At 43.3% G+C, this 25,787-nt stretch overlaps 2 protein-coding genes across 2 annotated transcripts in view; both read right to left on the bottom strand.

Moving 5' to 3' along the window:
• LOC106807998 (uncharacterized phosphotransferase YvkC-like) overlaps positions 1–1,886 on the bottom strand; it is a 31,569-nt gene extending 29,683 nt beyond the window's left edge. Inside the window, exons 1-2 of the mRNA XM_014810537.1 lie at positions 1,829–1,886; positions 1,363–1,526 (exon numbers count right to left, since the gene is read on the bottom strand). The gene's annotated coding sequence lies outside the window, so the exon portion shown is untranslated. The remainder of the gene's footprint in view (positions 1–1,362; positions 1,527–1,828) is intronic.
• Positions 1,887–7,003: 5,117 nt separating this feature from the next.
• Positions 7,004–25,342, bottom strand: LOC106808003 (kalirin-like). Its single transcript, XM_014810539.1, has 16 exons — positions 25,173–25,342; positions 23,206–23,371; positions 21,220–21,325; positions 20,868–20,948; positions 20,563–20,681; positions 20,138–20,261; positions 19,180–19,332; positions 18,551–18,710; positions 17,368–17,499; positions 16,391–16,643; positions 15,113–15,313; positions 14,177–14,315; positions 13,654–13,829; positions 11,961–12,140; positions 11,487–11,628; positions 7,004–10,444 (listed from the first exon to the last, which is right to left on the bottom strand). The coding sequence occupies exons 1-16, from the start codon at positions 25,216–25,218 to the stop codon at positions 10,376–10,378; spliced, it is 2,247 nt and encodes a 748-aa protein (XP_014666025.1). The 5' UTR covers positions 25,219–25,342; the 3' UTR covers positions 7,004–10,375.
• Between the last annotated feature and the right edge of the window lie 445 nt (positions 25,343–25,787).

Raw genomic sequence — 25,787 nt, 5'->3', positions numbered from 1 at the left:
TAGACCCTATAAGCCTAACTATTAGTACTAGTACTAGTAGTAGTACTAGTACTAGTAGTAGTACTAGTACTAGTAGTAGTACTAGTACTAGTAGTAGTACTAGTAGTACTACTGCTACTACTACTACTAGTACTAGTGCTCATAGAGTCTATGTCCCCCAGGGTACTGCCGGAACGTACCCTGGGGTACGATCCGGTATACCGGAACGTACCCTGGTCACTATTTGATATGGTTAGGGATAGGATTAGGGTTAGGGTTAGGGTTAGGGCTCGGTTTCGGGTTAGGGTTAGGGAGTAGGCGTAGGCGACTCGTTAGTGGAGTAGGCGAGGTACGGTCCGGCATATTAGATAGTACCAGGGTACGTTCCGGCAGTACCCTGGGGGACATAGACCCTATGAGCGTTACTAACGCTGAGAGGGTCTATGTCCCCCGGGGTACTGCCGGAACGTAACCTGGGTACGGTCCGGTATACCGTAACGTACCCTGGTGCTATCTAATATGCCGGACCGTACCTCGCCTACTCCACTAACGAGTCTATGCATGGAGTCGCCTACGCCTACTCCCTAATCCTAACCCTAACCCTAACCCTAATCCTAACCCTAACCATATCAAATAGTGACCAGGGTACGTTCCGGTATACCGGACCGTACCCAGGGTACGTTCCGGCAGTACCCTGGGGGACATGCATAGACCCTATGAGCGTTACTAACAGCAACGAGCACATTACATTAACATTACATTACATTACATTAGTCATTACATCAAGAGTACATAATAGAGATCTCTATTATGTACTCTTGATTACATTAACAGCGACGACACCAAAACCCACGTGGCTATATGCACTGCCTAACTAAAAACAGGGGTAAGACTAATCCCCGGGCACTCTGTGAGGGTGAGCCCACAGTGTATATATAGGGGTGGTCGGGTAGGGTAGCTAGGGTCGGGTAGGCCTAACTCTAACCCTAACCTTAACCATACCCTACCCGACCACCCCTACATTGTGGGCTCGCCCGCACAGAGTGCCCGCGGGGATTAAGTCTTTCCAACTAAAGTCTTAAGTCTTTTCGTCTTAAGTCTTCAGTCTTAGGTTTTTCAGTCTTCAGTCTTAAGTTCTTAAGTCTTAAGTTCTTAAAGTCTTAAGTCTTCAGTCTTAAGTTCTTTCAGTCTTAACTCTTTTCCAACTAAAACAGCATGATCGATCCACAGGCACATTGTCAGTTATACGACCTGCAAATTTGAAATTGCAGTCAACAGGTTTCGGTTTGTAATAACATTTTATCTGTAGTTTGCTGGCCTAGTATTATTAACGATGAGGGATGGGAAATAATTATAAATACACGGCTCAGTGAATGAACATACCAATGGGTGAACGGGAAGAGATTTTGGTTGCTCCAATCCAGCACAGCCATATTTGGTTTCCAATAATAAACAATCGCCACCTGCTGGTAACTTGGCAGACAGTCTCCACTTTCGTACAAGACAGTAAATATACACGATTGCCCGCTTTAATGAATACCACTTCCCTATAAACAAATTCACAGCAATGTTAGGTATAGTGCAATAATTCATTCGTTACAAATAAATTGTTGGAGTGAAGACGTACTAAAATGATAGTTTGGGACCCTACATATTTATAATACATTCTACAAATATGTGTTTTCGCACATGTGCTAAACTAATCCGGGAGCCGTGCTAAACTATAGTATATATAGGCTTGGCCCGGGCCAACGACACTATATATCAAGGAACAAATAAATTCATGCTGGAGTGCATGAGGAAAATATTAGAATTAAAGAAGCAGTTGACACCACTGTACAAGCCATACCGGGTTGTGCGTATTTCCCACTGATCGGAAGTGGGGTCCGACCAGCAAAAACACAATATATGACATAGGCAGCGGCGAGCGCGACCAGGGCCTGTAGAACCATGCTAACACGTTGTGCTCACAAGCAGAACTGAACAACACAGAAAATTATGAAGTGCCTGCAGCGTTTACTTATGTTATCATATCACGTGCGCGTCACTTGCACCCATGCAGCGTCACTTGCACCCATGCATGCAGCTGGTCATTGCCATTGGTCCTGGACGCTTTTTTTTTTTATCACAGATCCATAAATTTGGCAATATATACCGTTTGTTTCACAACTTGGAGCGTCTCAATAAAGAAAAATAATGCTAAATAAACACGAAACGTATTTACTACCAAATCTTAAGTCTTAGGTCTACCAAAGTCTTCTCTACGCTCAATGCTTCTCAATGCTTCAAATACTTTCAAATGCTTCTCTACTCTCTTTCGCCTATTATTGCCGATAATTTCCTGTAAATGCTGTTCAAGTGCTCCTCTGCAACATACACGTATACGTAAGGCCAATAGCTACACCGCACGCACGCCGCTGCATGCACGTTTACACTACGAATTAGTTAGTAGAGGGAGACCTGGGTTTCCCTCTACCTATGCCTCTACTAACTATGGTGTATCGGCCGCAGCTAACTCATTTTGCCTGGAGCCACGCGCGTTTTGCACGTGCCCGGCCACGTGCACTAGCCCGGCCGGCCCTGATGCACACGTTAATTTGATTGGCATTATACACCGAAGAATAATAAGAACTGTAAACTAATAATAATAACTATAAATAAGAAGACTAATAGTAAGTTATTCTTAGTCTATGTAGGCCTACATATTCAGGAGTAGTGTGGTATGAAAAATGATGATCCTATTATAATTATAATCAATCGCGGCAAATCCAACAAACCTCCTTAAAAGTACGGCCAGGCGTGAATGTATACTCTGCGCATGTCTATACTATCTGCTAGAGGTAGCCCCTAATCAAAATTTGTCAGATCATAAACAGTTTTCTGGAAAAATGGGGAACTCATTGCTTCCTTTATACGATAAGAAGGAGCCCGGCCCGAATCTCATAATATCCCGATTACTCGCCCCATATACTCAGAAGTATAGGTATTGATCCAAATCCTTCTTCATTAATAATTATGAGGCAAAGGTTATTCCAAAACTCCTCAAGTTTTTCAATTATTCCAACGTGTGATAGATTAATTATAAGGTCAGGCGTGGAAGTTAACAGTATAGTTATATCTAAAAAAAATGTTGGCCCTGTGCAATTAGGGGCCTAGGGGGCCTACTTCATTGCACGCCGTAATCATCGAAATCATCGCAGAATTTAAGTCACATTTTGGTAGAAGTGCGTTTTTATAAGAGAGAAGGCATTCTCGGGAATAGGTATATAAAATGTGAAACGTACGTATTGGCTCCCTTATATAAGAAGAGGGAGTCCAATTGTACGGAATCGGGATATGCCGATTCCGTACATTTTTCGTGCTGTAAAAGATAGAGATATAGAGATAGAGTCGATAAAAAGTAGCGTACGATGGAAGCTAAACAAAATATATTTGTATATATTTTTGTTGAAGTTATACACTTATATGAAGCACATACTCAGAACTATATAGCTTGCGACTTGTTTATCCTAATGACTCAATTCAATAATTAAAAAACGGAAAATCTTCCAACCCTCCTTATCGTAGAAAAATTATACGAGCAGACGTGTCTATATGCGCCTAACTGCTATCTAATAACAGAAATCACATTTGGTTGGAATTGTGCATTTAAAACAAATGGGATATACTCGGGAATAGTCATCTATGAAAGATCTAAAACACATTTCCTCCCTTATTTTATAAAATCAGAGTGCGCTCAGGTATCTCAACAATATGATTACCCGCAACGCCGAATATATTTATGTACATTTTTCGCTGCAGTTGGTCTTTCCCAGCGCTGCGCATGAGAAGTAGTGTATGATGGTAAACGAAACACATTTTGTTGTATGTATATTTTGTTGAAATTATAAAACTGTATTGAGCACACACTCTGGAACAGTTCGATATTAAAATTGTTACGCTATGTCGCCGAGGTGGCGATGTCCCAATCGCTATACCTTAGGGTAGGAATGGGAATGAGGCGGGCAGTGCCGCCCCAACGAAGTAGTAAGGTCATAATTTGCGATGTGCACCACCTGCTTGGCCACGGGAATTCGCGAATTCGTCACTATGAGATTTTATGCGAGATATCAACCTGGCATCTGTGTGTTGGTTGGGGTGACGGAACTATCTCTGTGAAACGGAACTAGAGAGAGAAAAGCGGTGCAACGAAAGCTTCACTGTGAGATTTTATGCGAGATATCAACCTGGCATCTGTGTGTTAGATAAAGCGTGGTGTATGTATGAATAATGCTTGTATCGCTGTGAGTACATATAACACAGTGAGGAAGGGGTGGGAGATAAATAAAGAGAGGGGGAGAGAAAGAGAGCGAGCGAGAAAGAAAGAGGGAGAGCGCGCGAAAGAGAGAGAGAAGGGGGAGGGCGCGCGCGAGAGAGAGTGCGATACACATATATATATTATCAGGAGTAGATAATAGAAGAGAGAGAGAGATAGAGAGATAGAGAGATAGAGAATCTTCTATTATCTACTCCTGATATTATATTCTTATATATATATATATAGAGAAGAGAGCGAGAGAGAGCGAGAGAGAGAGAAGAGAGAGAGAGAGGAGAGAGAGAGCGAGAGAGAGAGAGAAATTAAGGAGCGAGCGAGTGAGCGAACAGAGAGAGAGAGAGAGAAAGAGAGAGAGAGAGGAGAGAGAGAGAGAGAGAGAGAGAGAGAGAGAGAGAGAGAGAGAGAGAGAGGAGAGAGAGGGTTGGCTGTAAATCGAAAATCCATCGCATTTTTATTGTGGATTGTACTATTACGGTAATAATTGTAATACTGTTTCGTCGCTTCGACCATATATTTATATATGTCATATATAGTCGGTATATATATCGGTTATAGTCAGTATATAGAGACGCACGCATCAGGTGTAACACATTGCATGACATTGCAGCTGCCGCTGGGCCCGTAGAAAAGCGGCTCGGTGTGCCAATAAAGGCCGAAGATGACTGTAACCCGAACATCGGCGCGCTGAACTTCTCGACGGACGCCACCGACTGTCAGGTGTTCTACATCTGTGACCACGGCTGGCCGAAGATCCGTAGATGCCCGGGCAACACGATTTGGACGCCAGCCATCGAGAGATGCGATGACCAGTGCCTCGCCGTCAATGACGACTGCAGCTACGTGAGGAACGAGGAAGCCTGCCTGGAACTGTTCACGGAGACTCCCTCCGACATTATTAGAAGTGAGAAGCTTTACAAGAGAGAGAGAGAGAGAGAGAGGAGAGCGAGCCAAGATTTTCGTAACACGGCCGATCGGCTAGATGCACTAATATTTTACGACTGACGACAAGTCTAACAAACATCGAGAGAGGAAAACACGAGGAAGGAATTATCCAACCATAAAGCCAACCCTAATCATTGCTGCTCACCCGCCTCTTACTCCCATGCGCACTCACTTATCCTGATCCGCATCCCCAACATCCTTCTCTTCTCCCTGTTCTCCTCTCCGTTGCCGCCGCCAACAAGAAACATTGCAACAAACAACAACAACAACAACAACAACAACAACAACAACAACAACAACAACAACAACGGCGACGGCGACGACGACAGGCACATCCCGCCCACCGTGCAGACAGAAGTAACGGATTATTGTAATAATAACACTGCGAGTCAGGCAAGGAAGCTAACACAACTCTGTGGCATAAAAGCCGAGGTACCGCACGTACAGGCGTGCGTGCAAAGACTCGTGCACAGTCACAGATTCAGGATGCCGGTGTTGCCACGAGGGGATTGAGTTTGTCCAAGCATGTGCGGCCGAGCTCCTTATGTGCACACGCGCATGCGTGTACAGTCTGCCTGCCTACAACAGATGCACGGCAAGGAGCTAAATATATTTATAATATAGTTATATTTAGCTCCTTGAGGCACGTGAGTGTCGCGTGCGTGCGAGCACATGCGCGTACGTGCGCGCAGACGTGTATGTGCACGCATGCGTGTATGTGCGCGCATGCGTGTATGTGCGCGCACGCATGTGCATGCACACACGCGTGTACGTGCACCCACGCGTGTATGTGCGCGCATGCGTGTGTGTGCGCGCATGCGTGTATGTACGCGCACGCGTGTACATGCACGCACGAGTGTACGTGCGCTCATGCGCGCGTGCGGTCATGTCCATCTGTGTACGGCAGATACACTCACGTACACCTGTTGTACACGGAGGAAAGGTACACGCGTGCGCGCACGTACACGCGCACGTGCACATGAGGAGGTCGGCAATATGAACAAATCCAATGGGCAACCTTTCCCATTAAAAGATGAGTTTTTCTAGGCGGTAGCACACGGTTGCCATCTGTATATCGCAATAATAATTTATAAACCAAAATGAATCAATTTGTGACGGTGGATGGCGCTATACCCGCTTTAATATTTCTTAGCGATGGCGTTCGAAATAAATAGGTTATGCTGCGTTGCGGCATGTTTTGTAAAACTTTACTCTAATGTAGACGTTTTATCGGCAGGGTGGAGAGGAAATACCAATTTTGCATTAAAGATATTGTCAATGAAATCTTGTAAAACGAACCAGACGAGTGTGACACCACAGAATGTTATCTGCGTGTCTATTACATAATATGCTATATAATTGCCAAAACCTACGTAATTTGTATAATTTTTTTTAAATATCAAAACCCCTGGTCCTTATTCATTCACATACAAAAAATGAGCAAAATCCGTTGAACCTGAACTGACTAATGGAAATTCCCATTTTTGCCAAAAAATTGCCGTGGCTTGAAAGTACGTCGACTGGCGTGCTCCAAAATAGGACGTTCAATATGGGAGCATAGCAGTAACAACTATACCCAATTTCAAACATGTGGGTCAAACGGCTCCTGAGTTATCGTTGACCGTAGCCAAAAGTTGACGGAAGGACGGACGGACGGACGGACGGACGGACGTACGACGGACGACGACCCATGGCAATAGCTCATCTTGACGATGTCAAGGTTAGCTAAAAACAAGCAAAACGAGAATCAAGGAACGAAAGCATGAATTGATTAATTACGTCATTTACAAGTCTATTTTATTTCAACAACAATCAATCGACACCTGTACAGGAATAAATACTGCATGCCGGCTACAGGCCCGAGTAACCATGCACACGTCGTGCACACAAATCGAAGCTTCGAATAAAGCTTTAATGAGCATAATCACTACTCTCTGAAATGTGACAACTTATTTAATAATAATAATGATAATAATAATAAAAACTACAAGTAAACTTGGTAATTTATAAGTATATTACAGTTTAAACACCTACGCTAGTACGGTGAGTGTCTGCACGATTATTAACGACAAATGCCGCAAACAGTTTGCAAGCAAAATACGTAGTTGGCGGATGCAAATAGTCTAGCACTGTTTATATCATAGCATTTGAATATACAAATATCATGACAATGAATTGCGGACACACTAAACTCTTTCTCAGAAGCTTACAAAAATTATACTTTATATCTGCCAATCTGACAAAATGTGTAACTAAAATACGCGGAGCAAATCTGCCGCGAGCAATTTCATTAACTCAAAATGAAATTTGCGTTGCAATTTTTGGAAAGTCGCACACTGTACACAACGCCTACGCGTGATTCGGACTTCCATTATCCTACAGATAATTAAACTTGTACCCGCAAACAACCACTTCATATTAAATAATCGTTAAAAAACGCACATGCTTAATTCCGTTTCTTCGATAAAGCTCTGCTCGCGCTGGCTGCTCGTACGGTTTTGTGTGAATAAAATTGAAACTGCAAGAGACAACCACTCACACAACTACCGCCGATCCCTCATTTACACTATTATGCAAATAATCCTCCAACGATATGCTCACTTGGTTCTACCAACATAGGCGCACGCAATTTCAGAGTCTCGCAAGCGGGAATGCAACGGCTATGCTACGGAAGCCCCCTCCTGCCTGCGCGTTCGGCCGCCTGCAGCGTGCCTGCACATATAAGGTCATCGTGGTTCAGTGCGTTCCGGATGCGAGCCATTGTTCTCCAGCTCGCGCCAACCTTCGTGCGTTCTTAGTGTAAGCCTGCAGTGTCGACAACCACGAGATGGTCGTCCTGCTATAGGCTAACCTTCCACAGCCTCACGTCTTGCTGGCAGCCACGTGTAGTAGATATGAGCGCCGGCTCCACACCGGCCCGACCACTGGGAAGCACATTCTATATAAAACACGCACACGGGATTCACTGATATCTTCTTTGGTTTTGTAATCACAGAACTATAACCGTCGTAATCTGACACACGAGACTTTTCGTAGTTGGTGGTGGTTCTAGCAATGCGATACAAAACTATATTCTTACACTCACACTTTTATGAACGTATAATGAATGACAAAAGCATATATTTTGGTTCATGTTTATCGCCACCAGGGGGACTGTCTGTTTTAGGTTCGCTACAGCCTTCCACCACGTCAGTTTCTCCACCACTCCGGTTAGTAAACATTTATAACCCACGTTTCACAAAAATACACTATATAGTGACTTAGTCGTGTGAATTTTTAATAGCTGGTTGTCACACTGTCCCACATACATCGCCAACTAAGTAAACAACACATATTGGCGAAAATGTCACTAGTTTACATGCTTATAACAGTGGACCGATGCAAATGCCCCAACATGTCCCAGATACCACCATACCAGCTGAATAATAAGATTTTGACGGATGTGAAGAATAGAGACATCTCTCCTCTTTACTCTTAGTATACTATCCCACTGAGGTATTACTGTAAGCATTTTGGACAGCGCCAAACAAGGCCACCTATTAATTACACAACATACAAACATATTCTGGTGGTGGGGGGTTATCTGTACTGAAAAAGGGCAATAAACCTAATAAAGCTACAATTCGATTACAAACTGACTGACCACAACCAACCGAAAGGCCAACCAACCTTCGTTGAAGCATGTAGTTGGAGCATAATAATGCCAGAACCCGGCTATTGTCCGAAAAGGAAAGTAAACATGTCTACACAAACACACACAGACATTCAGAAGTATTTACACTTACATTTCAGAACTGACTGCCATCAAGCATTTAAAAAATAATCGGCATCATTCTCCGTTTACGAAAAGGCAAATCAAATCTTATGTACACTAGCATTAAACGCGCACGATAACGAGTAACTCATGGCAAACTTGCCTGTGTACAGATGACAAGAACCGATTCTTCACTTGTATTTAACATGTCAACTAATATAGTAACAACGAGTGGATGGCTCTGAGGGAGGGCGGACAAGGCCTACCGCATTATAATACGTACGCTATTAGTTGAAGTTCGATACACGCATGCTCACACATCTGCGCACGCACGAATACAATTCGTTAAATACAAAAAGCAGACTTCAAGCCTACACAACCGATACCAGCGATAAACCTTTAGAGAGTAACACACTTATTCTTCATGGCATTCAAATGCCCCCTTCCTACAGTAAGCATTTGCTAAAAAATACACGTATTTCGTAGACAAGCTATCGGAAGAAAAGACTTATTGACTGGAATATTGATTGCAGCATGGCAGCACGTGCACTTTGCAGTTTTTCGATTTTGAGCACCAAACTCAGCCCCTGCGATTCAGTCAAGTGAAGCTGTTTTTAGAGATACAGTATAGATTCTTAGAAACGCGTCACGCATCTTCAACATGACTGGTAGCATTCAGCTCTCCTCACACTGCGAAATGCAGCTGACATGCCGACGTGAAGGAAAGCCGCATTCTACCATCTTATGAGCTTTATCGTGTCACCTAGTACTGTAGTAGAGTCACCCTGATAATCGGTTCGAATCCCAGTTGACGCCTTTCAAGTGATGCACCTAGCCTGGTGTTACATAATTAGCCCAATTTACCCTTTAGAAGGGCCTGCAGTACACTATTGCACAGACGTTTCATTTCTACCTGCACTAGAGCTAATTACAATACTGAAATGTTAAATTTGACACAAATTTTGCACCCTAACAGATATTGCTTCCTATAAAACCTGTCTATTTTAATCACTACCACACTTGCTACTGGAACTGGCTACACTCATTACATTTCTGCATGTTAATAAGTTAAATAAATAATGAACACAAGAAACAAAAAACATCCTTGTCACTCAACCGAAACAGCCAGAACCAGGCGACTGCAGCTTTCAACCAAAGCTCATTTCAGCTTCGAACGAGTTGGGTTGCTAGCAAAGCAAGCGAGGAAGAGCATAGGAGGGGACTTTTGACAGACAAGCGGCTCTCGGCTTTTGTATTTACAGTTAACCCGCGTACACACTGGATCAACGTCGCTGTCGGTTCGTGCCTACATCTGTCAAAGAAGCAGGCTTCTCTCATTAGTGTGCTCGTAGTAGAGGCTTCCTCTGTCAACTTTCACATAGATCTCAAAATGTGATAGACTTTGTGATTCCAACGTGTGATGCCGGAACAGGGCTAATCTGCTTTGTGTCATTCTGGTAAAAGCCAAAAGGAATTTACAATTATAGTAGGATACGACTTACGGATTTACATTCACTGGCCACTGAATGGTAGCCAGAAAAAAAATTCAAGCTTAGTGAGGTTACTATATGCATTCAGATCGATGATATGAACTCGATATCTTGAACTGTATGAACAGTATTTCTGACTTACACGGATACTGTATGCAAAATCAGGTTTATTACTTCAGATTATTTGAACCTACCATGTTCGCTCCAAATTTCCATAAGCTGCTTGGATAATAAACAGAATTTTTTTTAATGTTTATCGCTATAGAAATGTAGAATACAAATACAATAATTTGTTACAATTAACCTATCTGCCTGAGCAAGATAACCTCGCCCCTTTGGATATTGTTGCAAAGTTGGTCAAGCTAACCCAGTATGTATGTTCATGTGCATGCCAGAATGTTGGCTCTGCACCACCTCATTCCCACGCATTGCCTTTAGAATGTCCAATCCAACAATGATTGTCAATCATGGCAGACAAATAGGTCAATTTGATTGTTATGAAATGGCTTGCACTCACATACCATGTATTAGTATTAGAAGCCCTAGTAAGATTGGTTTAGACGTAAGAAGGTTTGGAGCAAGATCTAGTGTGGAATAGGCTCTCACACTACATCTCAACGAATAAAACTGTGTATTTTAAAGACAAGAAGTCAACATCAACAAATTAACCAACCAAATACACTGCTGATGGCAATATTTTAATTCGACTTCACACTTGCAGTGAACATTACATTGCACATCCATACTGATTGCTTGTGGGAGGATAACAAGGTTACTATTAAGCTGTGTTCAGACCAAGGGTTTAGCTGTGAGAGTGAATGCCAAGCAAATAACAATTGAGAAAATAATAAGCTAACGCTGCACCTTCATTATGACAAATCACGCAAGGGTCTTCTCTATAACGAATCACACTGAACCAATTAGTGGTAGGCTAATGTCAAGGTCATCTCCATAATAGGCCAGTTAAATCCTCAGTCACATCACGCACTCACAAACGATACCGTACCTGGTGTTTTCGTCGTTCCACAAATGCCTGCAGACGAGTGGTTGAAAGTGGTCGACCGATGGGAGAGGTTGGAGAACTGCAGCCAGCAGCAGCGCGCGTAAACCAGGCCATCTCCAGACAGCTCTGCGCTGTTAAACGCTTCCTGTAACAAGATAGGAAAAAAGGAAATGTGAAAATTGCACCAACTGCAGAGATGTGCTCTCCTATACTAGCCAACTGCCACAAGCACACGCGCTTGCACTTGCATTAAGCTGCCCCAGCATGTGAGTATTGGTGAACCGGCAAAGTATCCCCACGCACTAACTATGGTACATGTACTGGTAAACTTTAAAAAAAATTAAAAATGATCTCAGACGCCATGAGTTTGCCGAGGCAGCCATGTTGTGGTAGAGAAATCACTCCCTGCACAATCGTCCAGTGAGCAGCTACCATCAGCCTAATCCCTCCCACGAGAACGCATCAACGAAGACGTACGCCATGTCCATGCAGAGTAGACTGCTGACTATCTCTTTCGTCTCGTCCGAGATATTCTTGAAGTACTGGTCTGGAAAGCTCCAGTCGTTGTGTGCTATATTTGAGCAGGTCTCCTCGACGGAATCATCGAGAAACGGTGATACTCCACTGAGTAGGACATAGAGCACAACTCCAACGCTCCTATAAGGAAACGAAACACAACTTATAGATACATATTACCAGGAGTAGATAAAGGGAAGGAGTGTGACTCCAATAAACAAGGGAAATTCGTCATTTACTAGCCTTATAATACCTACGATTTACTACGCGTAACTCATCCAACTTGAGCTCAAATCGGACACAGTACATTCGCCCATCATCGTACCAAATCGTTTCCTCAATTAGACACTCGCAATCCGGAAATACAGACTAAAACATACGACACGATTCTCCAATCTTTGTCCATTAATCAACCGTAGCAATCGCCTATGATTCAAACAAAAGGCAGCTACTAACCACACTGTCCACGGCTTGCGTTCACGGCGAGGCGCTGTGGCTAGCAGGGTGATTAGGCATCAACGCAACACTCGGCGAGATAACCTTTGACCCGGTAGACAGCTACAATGTATGCCTGTATGTCATACCGGCATGCCGGCACGCACGCACGCCAATCCGCTATCAGCAGCAGATCGGATTGAAATCTCCCTGCGAGCCACAGCGCCTCGCCGTGAACGCAAGCCGTGGACAGTGTGGTTAGTAGCTGCCTTTTGTTTGAATCATAGGCGATTGCTACGGTTGATTAATGGACAAAGATTGGAGAATCGTGTCGTATGTTTTAGTCTGTATTTCCGGATTGCGAGTGTCTAATTGAGGAAACGATTTGGTACGATGATGGGCGAATGTACTGTGTCCGATTTGAGCTCAAGTTGGATGAGTTACGCGTAGTAAATCGTAGGTATTATAAGGCTAGTAAATGACGAATTTCCCTTGTTTATTGGAGTCACACTCCTTCCCTTTATCTACTCCTTATATTACTTCACCGGGTATAGGCAACTTGGGCACTGGAAAGTGCGACACAAGGTTAGGTGGCATCACAGAAGATTGGTCTAGGGATTTCGGTCACGGAGAAACTGGTCACGAGGAAAATCAGGTGGAAAATTAAAAACTGGTTTGCTCTTGCATATCAAATCAAGTCAATTCAGTAATATGAGATGCTACACGTATCATTCTACTCTTGTAGCAAAGGTTCTGCAAATTTCTTTACGTGTACTGCAACATGTAGAGATTATGCTGACATTTAATAGGCATGTTCACCAAACCAACCCTCTGTCTTAACTACATGTAGGGTAATTAACCCCATAAGCAACTTTGGCACAGGGTATTACACCATTTTACTTTGTGCTTAGCTGGTCAATTAATCACAAACTCTGTCAAGCAACACTGCTATCAAGAAAATATTATTGGACCCTATGTCACACGTGTTTCTTGAAAAAATTCAACAGTTTACGAACGTGACTAAATACACTAAGACGAAACACCCATTACATGGCTCAAGCTTTTCAAAATTCCAAACCATTTACAAAGAAAACCGACTACCAACGGAAGGTAAATTCCACTGGAGAAACGCACTAAAAAAGGGCAAAAATAACTAAGGGCAGGAAAATGCGAGTTACGTATAGAACAGCGCAGCGCGTTCACGTGCCCGCATACACACCACATGTCTGTCTGCAGTCCGACCGGCTGACCGAGGACTAGCTCGGGCGCGGCAAACTCGGGGCTGCCGAGCAGCGGGTGCACGTAGTAGTTGTTGCAGATGTGGCGCGCGTCGCCAAAGTCGACGAGCTTGAGCAGTGGCGACGTGTGCGAAAGATCGATCAGCAGATTCTCGGGCTGAAAGCAGAGCGATTGAATGCACACTGAACGCAAACGCTAAGCTACCGACCTCTACTCCACTCGATCAAAGCAGCTATGTAGCCATGGTGCTGTTGCAATGAAGTTGCAATGAAATACCTCAACAATAATAATAATAATGATCACAATGATAATAATAATAGATCATTAATATATATATATATATAAATGAAAATTACGCCAAGTAGAAATATAGCAAGCCATGCAATATGTGGTACCATCCGAATGAACACCTGTTGACAGGGCACCAACCGATGGCGTGATTGGTGCTGGTCACGTGCTGGAATTTTCACGGATGTTGAATAAAGACGAGAAGAAAAGGCTACCTTGATGTCAAGATGAGCGATGTGACAGTTATGCAGATACTGCACAACTTCCAGCAGGTGTCTCACGTACGTCTTCATCTGGACTTCGTCGTACAGAGGTTTCTGGCAGAGCCAGTCTAGCAAACGCTCACCTGGCACCCTGTAAACACCAAATAACATGACAACTACATGCGGCCCTCACTCGTGTGACAAAAAATAATGTAACGTAAAATGGGCTGCTGTGGCCGCACACGATACCACCACCATGGTGGTGGTATTACGCATCAGCATCCCAAAGTGTGACACTGACACAAGGAAATGCGACACTGGCTGCTGGCATGACACAATGTCACATTGGCATGACAAAATGAAGTATTGGCACAATGCAATGCAATATTAGCATGATGTAATAAGCCACCTGCATGACAAAATACGGGATTGGCCAAACAATATTAGCATGATGTGATGTTGGCACAAAGCTACATTAACGCTTTATTGGCACGATGCAAATTTCGCAGAATGCGACATTGACGCGACACTATGAGATGGTTGCACGATATGCCACGAACCGACACACTGGGATGGTGCGACATTATTGCAATGCGAAAAAGATGCTAGTACAACACGATGTTGACACGATGACACGAAGCGTCAGTGGCATGATACGACATTGACATGATGCTACGAGATATTGGCATGATGCGACATTGAGACGATGCAATGATGTGACATTGTCACGATGCAATGATGCGACATTGTCACGATGCAATGATGCCACATTGTCACGATGCAATGATGCCACATTGACACGATGCAACGATACAACGTTGGCACGACGGGACATTAGCACAATGCAATGACGGGGAGGTGGACACGCGGCACAACGTTAGCACAACGGGACATTAGCACAATGCAATGACGGGGAGGGGGACACGCGGCGCCGCTCGCGCTGCTTACATCCTCAGCGTGATGATGTAGCTGCAGCTCGTCTCGTACGTGTCGACGGCCGGCACGAGGTGCAGGTGCTGCAGACCCTGCAGCAGCGTGAACTCGTTCTCCGCCGGCTCGATGCTCGACAGCCGCTTGCTGATGAACTTGGCCGCCATCTCCACGCCGCTCGACTTCTGCACGACTTGCTTCACGACGGAGAATCGACCCCTGCAGACGCGCAGTACTATTTAACGTCGCGACGAGGTTTAGGGTACATCCTTACTATTGATGATACCAATCATATATTTATGTCTCTACCTTAAGATGAAACAATATTACTCAGGCTCTCTCTCTCTTTCTCTCTCTCTCTCTCTATACATATATACATATATATGTGCATGTGTGTGTGTATATATATAATACAGGGGTAGAAATTAAGTTTTGAACACGGGAGTCCCTACCCTCAAAAAGAGGGAGTCTGCAGTCTGAGGTTCAAAATTAAAGATATTAACAATAACGCACGTGCTTATTTTTAAGATTCATGCGGTTGCACGTCTGTCAAATTTTCTTTGGATATTAGCTAAAAAAATACGGTATTTCCACGAGGCCGTGCTCTGGTAGCATGGCAGAATTTTCAGGGAGTCCGACAGTAAATCTGGGAGTATTTGACTCCGAACTCCCGTTAATTTTGCACCCTGTATATATGCAGGTTATATATCCCTATTACATTGTAGGGTGTTACCATATCGATACTTCAGACTTAGAGACAAAGAGACAAAGAGTAGACAGAATATTCCAATTAATTTAACAAGAGATAGATTTACCCTCTTACATTAAAAAATTTAATAAAAACGTGACGACGCAGCAACTCGGCAGGCCTTCTATCTTTTACACTTTATCATACTACTAATTTACTTCATTACTCAATTTCTATTTAACTAACTATTTAACAAAACGTACTATTTACATATTATATACAGGTAGGTCCCGTTTTACGATGGTGCATTTTACGACTTTTCACATTAACGACCTTTTCAAAATGACATAAAACTAAATAACACATCGCAGCAAGTCCAGACACGCAATATGCGCTTCTTTTGTTTTTCACAGTGCACTGTGGGTGGAACGATAGCATTTAATTGCATTATAATTTGGTAATTTGACGACTTTTCATTTTACAAACCTGTTTTACTGGAACCTAACCCTGTCGTAAAACGGGACCTACCTGTATTTAATTTGGTATTACTTTATACACTAGCATACGCGCAGGAGGCCTAATAGCTCGCGCTCGACCGTCGTACACACCTGCCAATCTCGTTCACCTCGACGTGGTCCTTTGAGAAGAAGGTCTTCCACTCGACGCGCGGTCGGTGCATGTCCTGGCCGTCGGCGGCAGCGGCGGGGATCGTGACGAGCGCCGACGGCTCACTCGGCTCGCTGATGCCGACCGCATTGTTCGCGCTCACGCGGAACTGGTAGACCGTGTTCGGAGTCAGGTAGTCGACAACCTGTATCGTCGTCGGAGCGAACGCCACTGCCGCCTGCCACATGCCCGAGCCTGCACGACAAACATGGCGACGTTAGACATCGGTGCCACGCGAGGTTCGCGTGGATCACTCGTCGGCGGGAAATTTGTTCGAATGTTATGCGTACCGTAAATGTACTGCACTCTTCCAGCCTGTACCGCGCTGACAGTGTACGCCTGATTACAATGACTAAACATAGAAGAAAGTAAATGAAAAATAAGAATATGTATATAAATTACTAAATAAAAAAACTTATTCATCCATTATTACTGTATTAGCTGGATGGCAGGACCATCTTTTTTTTAAATTAATTTTTTAGGCGTATGTGTGTGTTTGGGGGGAGGGGGGGGAGGAGGGTTGTTTCACATAGTTTTTTTTATAGTTTATATAACATTACAAGTGTAAAATTTGTTCTTAGATTGACATTTCTGTTCATTCAGTATTTTTCAATTGCCATGATTTTGACGTGATATGATAACAAGTTTAATGATGGTCTTTCAGCAAATATAAATAAGTCCCTGAGTGAGTGACTATGCGCGAACAGAAATAAACTGAATTAGGAATATACTGAGGGACCGATAAATCCATATCCATGAAAATACATCGTATATATTGTAGGCACGAAACACACTGGTTGCTATATAATATAAGAGCGTGCATGCCTAGAGCTTACAAATCGCATATGAGTAATTGTGAATAATTTCATCTGTCTACTTTTCTACTCCTTCATCAATCTACATATTCATCTGCTGCTACCTTGCTCATTGTATTCAACGGTGTATGCTGTTATTGGAGTGTTTCCAGTGTTTCTTGATGGTTGCCATTTTAACTTGACTGAAGTTCCCATCTGTTCTACTACTGCTGGTGTGCCAGGTGCAGAGGGTTTATCTAAAATAGGGAAATGAACACAATGTGATTATTGCAAACTGTCACTATATAAAAAAAAGAAGGTAAAACACACACGAACGCACGCACCCATGCACATAAGTACAGACGCACACACACAATGTTTATCTATAGTATACATGTTATACATGTTTATCTATAGTATCATATCTAACTATAGATTGATAACAATGATACTACATCACTATTATTACCATAATAAATCCATAATACTGTATATGATAGTATTCAGATACTTCATACCGAAAACACATTTAGCTTTCACCAATAACAATATAAAAAAAATCCTAAAATATTAAAATTCCCTTTGCAAATACTTTTACATTTTCTGCAATAGAGGAATAGGGTTTCAACAAGTTTACTGTACTGTGTTTCCCCTTCATATGCTGCCCGGTGCAGCTATGGTAATAGTCACAGTGTAAAAGTTTGCTTCAAAACCCTGCCCAAGATTTTCCATTCTGTTGTTCATTTTTTGTTTTCCCATGTTCTCAACAAGAAATTAAGAGTTAGCTGCAAGCTGCAACAGCCAGACTGCCTCTGTCAGTTGTGCAAAATGGCAAAATATATGCTCACTGTCATAAATGTATTTTCTGTAAACACTGTATTGCAAGAAAGCTAAAGTGTATAGCTAAGGAAAATCCAAGATTCATATATATATACCATAAATATGGATTTTTAGGATGGGTATAAGCAGACTGCTCAGTAATATATAATTTGTTTTAAATTTGTTCACACTATATATATTATTTCTACAGTAAGAGTGCTGTAATTCTATACAAGCATCGATGCGTAACACACCGTACATTATAATAATCACAGATGTATAATACACAATAAAACATTAAATTATGCACCTTCAGATCTGCAGCCCTACATAATAAACGTCAGGCAAATCACTACTGATGCCTACCACAATGAACATAACAGCACTGACGCAAGTGCACCGAGAAGTATATGGATTTCCAGATTACGCGAGCCATGCGCGTGACAGAGCCGCGCGGGCGACACGTGACGGAGACGCGCGGGCACTCACCGAGTACACTAAGCACAGCAGACGTGTGCGTTGAGCCGAGATCGTTCGTTGCTATACACGTGTACTCGCCGCTGCGCTCCTTTGTGCAGTTGCTGATCGTTAGCGTCGCGAGGCCCTCCGCCGAGTAGCTGGCCGTCACTCCCAGACCGGCTGTCACAACCTGAGAGTGGAGATGCAAGAGTGCTTACCTCCTTTCTTGTGCTGCCGTTCTTTCCAAACACCCACGAATCAACCGCAAACAACCAGGCACCTGGCCAACATCAACCAAACAGGGGCAGAAACATGCGAGGCTCAAACCCTACCGACTCGGTCCCGATGTTTTTTAAGTGTTCACAATTTCAAGATAGAATGTATGTATATCAAGAGTGCATAATAGAGATTATTATTATGCACTCTTGATGTATATGCATGTAGCCTAAAATTAGACACTGGCCCACATACACCATCTCTTAAACGTGTCAGGCGACTCATCCTCAATACATTTCTGCACAAAAATGATTAAAAAAATCCCCCCCTCGTTTAAAAATTCATACGTCGACAATTTTCATCACACACAACCACGGCGCACTTGCATATTGCAAGCAAATCTACAAGAGCCCGCCCATGCACATTGATGGAACGAAACTGACCTGATCACATGGTGACCTCCAGGTGACCGTGGGTCTGGGTCGGCCATATATCGTACATTCGAATGTGGCCGTTTCACGTACATGCACTGTTACGTTTGTCAGTGGCGCCACGACTTCTGCAGGCGCCTCATTTTGGAAGGCTGGATTTAATAACTACAAAGAAGTCAACAGCATTGCTTACAGATTGAACCGCGGCCGCTAGCAGTACGTCCCCACCACCTCACCCAAACCAAACCTCTAGATAATCTCTAAAGTGCACTCCCTCCAAAACTGCTGTATCGCATGCCGCAAAGAGCAGACGATGGCACTGTTGTTCACTCAGTGAAACCACAGTGCATTTACACCGCGAGTCCATCAGCCGCACAGCAGCGATCTGCTCACGTGCCGCGACCGAGTTGAGCGACGACAGCAGCCAAGTGTGGACTCGAACTGAAGCCACGCGAACGGCTTCACTGACGTTTAATTGCTGTGCTAACACACTGTTCGAGCTGCGGCCGCACACTCGCAGCGCCGTCAATCAACACGCGTGCTAGCGTGACGCTTAATCAAACGCTGAGCCACTCGACTTCATATGCCGACACTATATGCCCCTTCATACCCCACTATACCCTATACGTCTGCAAAATTGCACAGACCTCGCGTGCTGGCATGCAATCCGCACATCGTACGTAGGTTTTCTCACATGTATTCCCAACTAGCGCCTGCATTGGTATCGCTACACGATTTCTCATGGTTTCTTTCAAAATTTCGCACGTGCTGAGGGAACAGGAAGTGGAAGTGAGAACGATATTTTTCCATTACATAATCGAACGAAGCTAGTTACACAAAGCGTTACACAAGGCACACGTGCTCGTTTTCACACATACAAATGCAAGTAATAACGACAAAATAAAACGACCTCGGTAATAAAGTACAAACGACTTCAGCAGAAACAAGGGCTAGTGGTTCATTCGCTCACCTTTACATTAGCTCGACACATGGGGGAAGAGTCACGTTTGCTTTGCTGCGAACGACCATTCTCCTTAACCGGACTCAACTCTTTTGTTTGAGATGGCGTGACTAGACTTTGGTGCCACTTCATCCTACAATCATTTTAAATGCCACGAATTTCAAAGCATTAATTTATACATTATAAACATCCACACATGCGTACTCACACACGCACCACACAGATGGATTGTACAAACCTACTAGTACATGTACACTTATATCAGGCTACTAGAGAATATATCATAACATAACACATCGCATAAATAAGGTACTGACGTCGGTATACCCTTACTAAATCAACTTCCTCATTGTGAAATCCGACAGGAGAACTAACACAATTTCAATGGTGCTATCTAGGCGTACCCCTTTCAACCTAAGAGCAACAGCTGTTACCTGGGTGCAATATCACTGAACTCCAGTGCGTGAGCGGGCACCCACCCCTCGGCCGCCGGAGATGCACTACTCGCTGCCCTGTACACGAGACACATGTTGTATGGACTTGTCGTAAGCACCTGTGTAGAAAACGCACACATATGTACATTAGGTAACGCCGTGACATTGTTAACGTCAATGTCACACAGCACCACTACCTTCAGTTTATGAAATTAATATTGTTGTTTTACGAACAAATCAACTAATTATAATAATAAATCTTGCTTGGAAGTATCCGTGTGGTTAGTCTTGTGGCTTGCATGTACCTGAACAGTTTCACCTTTGGAGAGAGTGATTTCATCTTCTTTTACTGCCGTATAACTGCCTATCACTTTTGCTAAAGTGGGCTGCAATGAAAAAACTTACTTCATTAATTCAGTCCGATTGGTTAAAACATCAGTCTATATTCACATATTATGTAATGGTGTAATTATATTTAGACTATAATGTAATAAAAACTTTTGTTAAAACATTATCAAACCATTTGGAAAAAAGTTTCTCATGCAAAACCAGTAACTTATTGAGCGACAACCAAACAATTCAAATTGAAACCGTTCAAATAGTGAAGATAACCGTAAAGAAATGAAAAAAATTATTAAATCGACACAATTCACTTACTGCTGGGTTAGGATTAACAAAATCACAGTCTGTGGCTGAATGACGCTTCACCCTTGCAGGTGATACCTCTGCAGCATTGTGAACCAGGTCTGGTACACTGTGAGTACTAAAAACGGTAAAATAAATTACACAGAGCCTTTTAATTTATACAGAAGCCTGTTAAACTTATTTTGGTTTTAAACTTAAAGTTGATAATGCCACATTTTCCATTAAATTCTGAGAAATGCTGCACAGTATTTACTTATAATTAGTAAATAATCTACATAGCTCCTACTGAGGAATAAAAGGTCTCGCCAGACACCTACTATTCATACATAATTAGTGAGCACATTTTGTTGTTTTCGCAATAAACCCACAACCAGATGGAATTCAGAGAAGGGATTAATTCGATTAATTAAGGATCATTTTCCTTAATACATCATTACCAACAGAGGCCACTGTCATCAATGCATTTGTTTGTTGGGTGAAGCCATTGAGAGTATTCATTTAATGAAATAAAATTCCTCTCTGCAAACATCAAATCTGCTTTTTCACTCACTTGCAAATATACACTACACCATGTAATTTCCCACTATACCCCATATATATATGACATTAACACTGTTGTAGGTGTGTAGACAAGTGATAAGACAGTTTTTTAAAACAAGTGAATAGTGAAACGCATCACCAGTCAGTGAAAAGGTTGTTTGCTGAAAAATTGAAGCTCGACAAACCTTTGGAATTTGCGACAAACGTGCGCACGTGCATATATAATTTTCACGATTACCTCATTAAATGTTTGCAAAACGTTTTTATAGTAAATTCAGGAATGCTGTTTGGTTTAGTACCCGCAGAACATCAACGTGACCTCATCAACCCTGTAGTTGTCCATGTTAGGTTATTATAATGCGTGCCGACAGCTTGTAATGTGCTCATGCGTGCGCCTATACGTATGCACGTGTGTACGTGCGTGCATGCAGCCGTCAATCGTAATTCGAACGTGATGACATTTCAGCGGTGATTAGGATGCTGCCACGCTGAAGAGAAACGCAGCGGAAGGAGCGCTCGCGTAAATAAATGTTGGCAACGCCGCCACGCGACCAAGTCAGCTCAACGTAATCACAGCTCAGCTCCTGTTGCAGCCGCCGTGTCTATTGATCCTAGCCCACTCAGCACTAATGCTGCTATTTCCCAGGTTTGACCAAGGCCTAACCGGGTATTGATGGACGGCTGCCCGCAGATGGCAACAGGCAGCGCTACTGTTTCCATTCTTCTGACAACTACTGTAGCTTGGAGCATTACTGTGATTCAGTGGTGCCAAGTTGTCACGAACTCTGGGCATATGAGTGACAAACTACCACTTCTATTTTCGCGTTGTTTTCTCAAGCTCTTGTGAGCCGTCTTACTTGCTCGCTACCATATTAAATATGTCAATACAGTGCTCCCCGCTTTAGCAGCCCTTGCATAAACAGACGCATCGCTTAAACGACAAACCAAAAGACTCGATTTTAAACAAAAGTCCTTATGCACGTTGTAATGAGTTCACTGCTTAATCGGGACATTTTCGTGGTTCCCCACCTGTCGTGATAAAGCAGGGACCAGTAGTGCAGTGACTAGATACAATGCTGTACATCTCACTACAATAACACGCACACATTTACGCTAACACATCTGCACATGAACACGGCTGGGTTATCCGTACAAATATAAATAAGCACGCACGCACGCACGCACGCACGCACGCACGCACTCTTCCTTCATTATGTACACACACGTGTGCATGCGTGCACGCACCACTCCTTAATTATGTACACACACGTACGCACGCATTCACAGGCACGTGAGCACGCGCGCACAGACACACATGCGCACAGACACACACACGCACGCACCGACACATACGCACGCACACGCACCTTCTGCGCACAGGGCTGTCGGTAAATAGCATTAGATGATGATAGATGGAAGATAGATGGTGAATGCGAGTAGCATCTCCGAGACACTTACTTAACGATTGTCGAAGTGTTCACGTCCGAGTCCGTCTTCGACTTGGGTCGCAGGGACCGCTTCAACTCCTGAACATCAAACAGCTTCTTCCTGCCAGCCTTGGGAGAGCTTCTGCCGTCAGAGAGACTCGGCACCGAGTTCTGCCTGTGATCGCGCGAACGCCCTCCTGCATGCGACGACAAACACACACCAGTTTTACAAATGAGTCCGTAACCCCGGACAGTCCTAATTGCGAAAACATCTATTTCTACTATATTAAACTTTTGGAAAAAAAACAGAAAAATGAGTCAGTCCTGCTCAACAGTTACCAGTCCCAGATGCGTGATTTTTTTCCCCACTCAGATAGTGGCATTAATTTGCATAAGCAGCGCTGATTGGCTGGCGGTTTCGCGCGCGGTGAGTTGTGAAGATTTATGAGCCCATTATCACAGTCTTACAGTATACAGTATCATACTATATACAGTATGTGCTATTGCTCTCGTTGTTATTCATGAAAATCCGTAATGAAACTTACATTTAAAGCTGGATAGTCAGCTTTCTTGCTGTGCATTGACAAAGCTTTTCCATTATGAGTTCACTGTTATAGAATTAACGGTAAAAGTGTCAAATCGAGCCAATCGGCGCCTTTGTTTAGCGCCATGGCAAGAGCCAATCAGCGCCGCTTATGCAAATTAATGCCACTATCTGAGTGGGAATAAAAGTCACGCAGGGAAATGAGCTGCTATTTCTATTTCTAACACTGAACAAACACACCGACACACGCACGTATACACGCACCCACACACGTTTGCACTCACCCACGCACGCACACACATACACACAAGACACGCCAATCAGTGCACACGTACGCTACAGTGTCCGAACAGTGTCCTTAGGCTACAATGCACCGACGTCTTCGGGTGACGTATGATACACGTATGATGAATTAGATAGATAATTACATCTGCCCCAAGTACAGGTGGCAACATATTATACAGGGCCAATAAAATGTCATCTTTACGAATTGTGTTACTGAGACCATGCTGGAAGGCAATAAAGACTTCGTACACGAGACATAATTAACATTTAACAGACAAAATATACATCACGGCACTGTTGCCATAGAAACCGAATGTCTCCAATAATATAGCGAGTTGTCTTCAATATATAGTGAGTGCATGGCTCCAATTATACCTACAGTAAGCAACTTTCCTTATAAACATAGTCACTGACATCCGTTAAATAGTAACCGATTTTTCCCATCACTTGTAGAAACTGAATTTTACATAATCATAAACATATATAATACTTATACATAATATAGAATTGTTCAATCATTAACAGGAATAATAAATAATAATCATAAATAATTAACAGGACGAACACATGTATACGTATGTTCAAGCTAATAGTGACCGATTCACCTTAGAAGTTAGAATCGAGGTAACCTATTTATGTAAAAATAACAGTAACAGACTTCTCTAGCAGTCTTTGTAACGAATCTACCTAACAGTGCTGGTAACTGATATATGGCACAATGCTTTTATATTAAAAAACCCTTACGGGGAAAGAATGTTTTTGACAGATAGAGAAAGAGAGAGAGAGAGAGAGAGAGAGAGAGAGAAAGAGAGAAAGAGAGAAAGAGGGAGAGAGGGAGAGAGAGAAAGGGAGAGAGGAAGAGAGGAAGAGAGAGCGAGTGAGAGAGAGCTTCAAACGGTTGCAGGTTGATTTGACTAGGAATATCATCGCATCGAATAGGCTCCGAACAGACGACGAACGCAATAACCTCGCACGATTTCATTGGCTCGATGTTGCTGCCGAGACCAAAGCTCGCTGCCAGACGCAAAGAATTTCTCATGTGCGCGGACGTACGGCGTAAAATGATTCGCCACGCTGATACGGCGAGGCTGTCATCAACTGCTTTTGTTGCGGCATAGTGCAGACGTCAGACTCAGCTGCTGCGAACAAAACAATTAGGACGAGCGTACCCATACAAGCTGGGTCATCCTCGATTGATTCCGTCATTGACGCCATCTTTGTGTGCAGCAGAGACGGATTGTGTGTGGAGCCAGACCCTGTGGAGAGTGATCCCGGAACGCTCTGACTAGATGTTGCCTAAAACGAACAACACCTACTGTTACAGAATATAATATTCTTCCGAGTTGCGATAAATGTAGAGCGAGGATGTAAATACTTAATAGTAAATCTGCTTTCTTGTGATATTTCATGCAACGAAAATCACGGGTTGGCTCACTTCCATTGCGTGTCAGCACTAACACATGCCATGTTTATGTGCACTCAACCTGTCTAACCTTGCCACGACCTGGGTGGATGGACGTGTGCGTTTCTAGGGAGGAGGACTAGGGAAGGGGGAGGTGAAACCGACATTTATCTTCCATTTTGCTATTTACACTCACTGGACCACAGCAATGACAACTGGGCCATATCTTTCCCCATGCACAAAAGGTAGTTAAATACAGAGCCAGACCTTCCCTATAAACGAAAACATATCACAGTTAATTTGTAGGTCTCATATAGTATCGTGGCATGATATTGCCTTTATTCTATTCAATTCTGCACTACATGCAGACAGGCTCTATCCC

The sequence above is a fragment of the Priapulus caudatus genome, unplaced genomic scaffold (assembly GCF_000485595.1).
Source record: "Priapulus caudatus unplaced genomic scaffold, Priapulus_caudatus-5.0.1 Scaffold247, whole genome shotgun sequence".
NCBI lineage: Eukaryota > Metazoa > Priapulida > Priapulimorpha > Priapulimorphida > Priapulidae > Priapulus > Priapulus caudatus.
Note: the sequence above shows the minus strand (reverse complement) of the source record. Positions and strands in the feature narration are given on the sequence as shown.

Excerpts from the sequence above, each read along its gene's own strand:
- LOC106808003 (XM_014810539.1), bottom strand. The coding sequence starts at position 25,218 with ATGGCGTCAATGACGGAATCAATCGAGGATGACCCAGCTTGTATGG. Across the intron at positions 19,333-20,137 it reads TGTGTCGAGCTAATGTAAAG|TTATTAAATCCAGCCTTCCA; the intron begins GTGAGCGAATGA and ends ACTTCTTTGTAG. Across the intron at positions 12,141-13,653 it reads GGACTGCAGACAGACATGTG|GAGCGTTGGAGTTGTGCTCT; the intron begins GTGTGTATGCGG and ends GTTTCCTTATAG.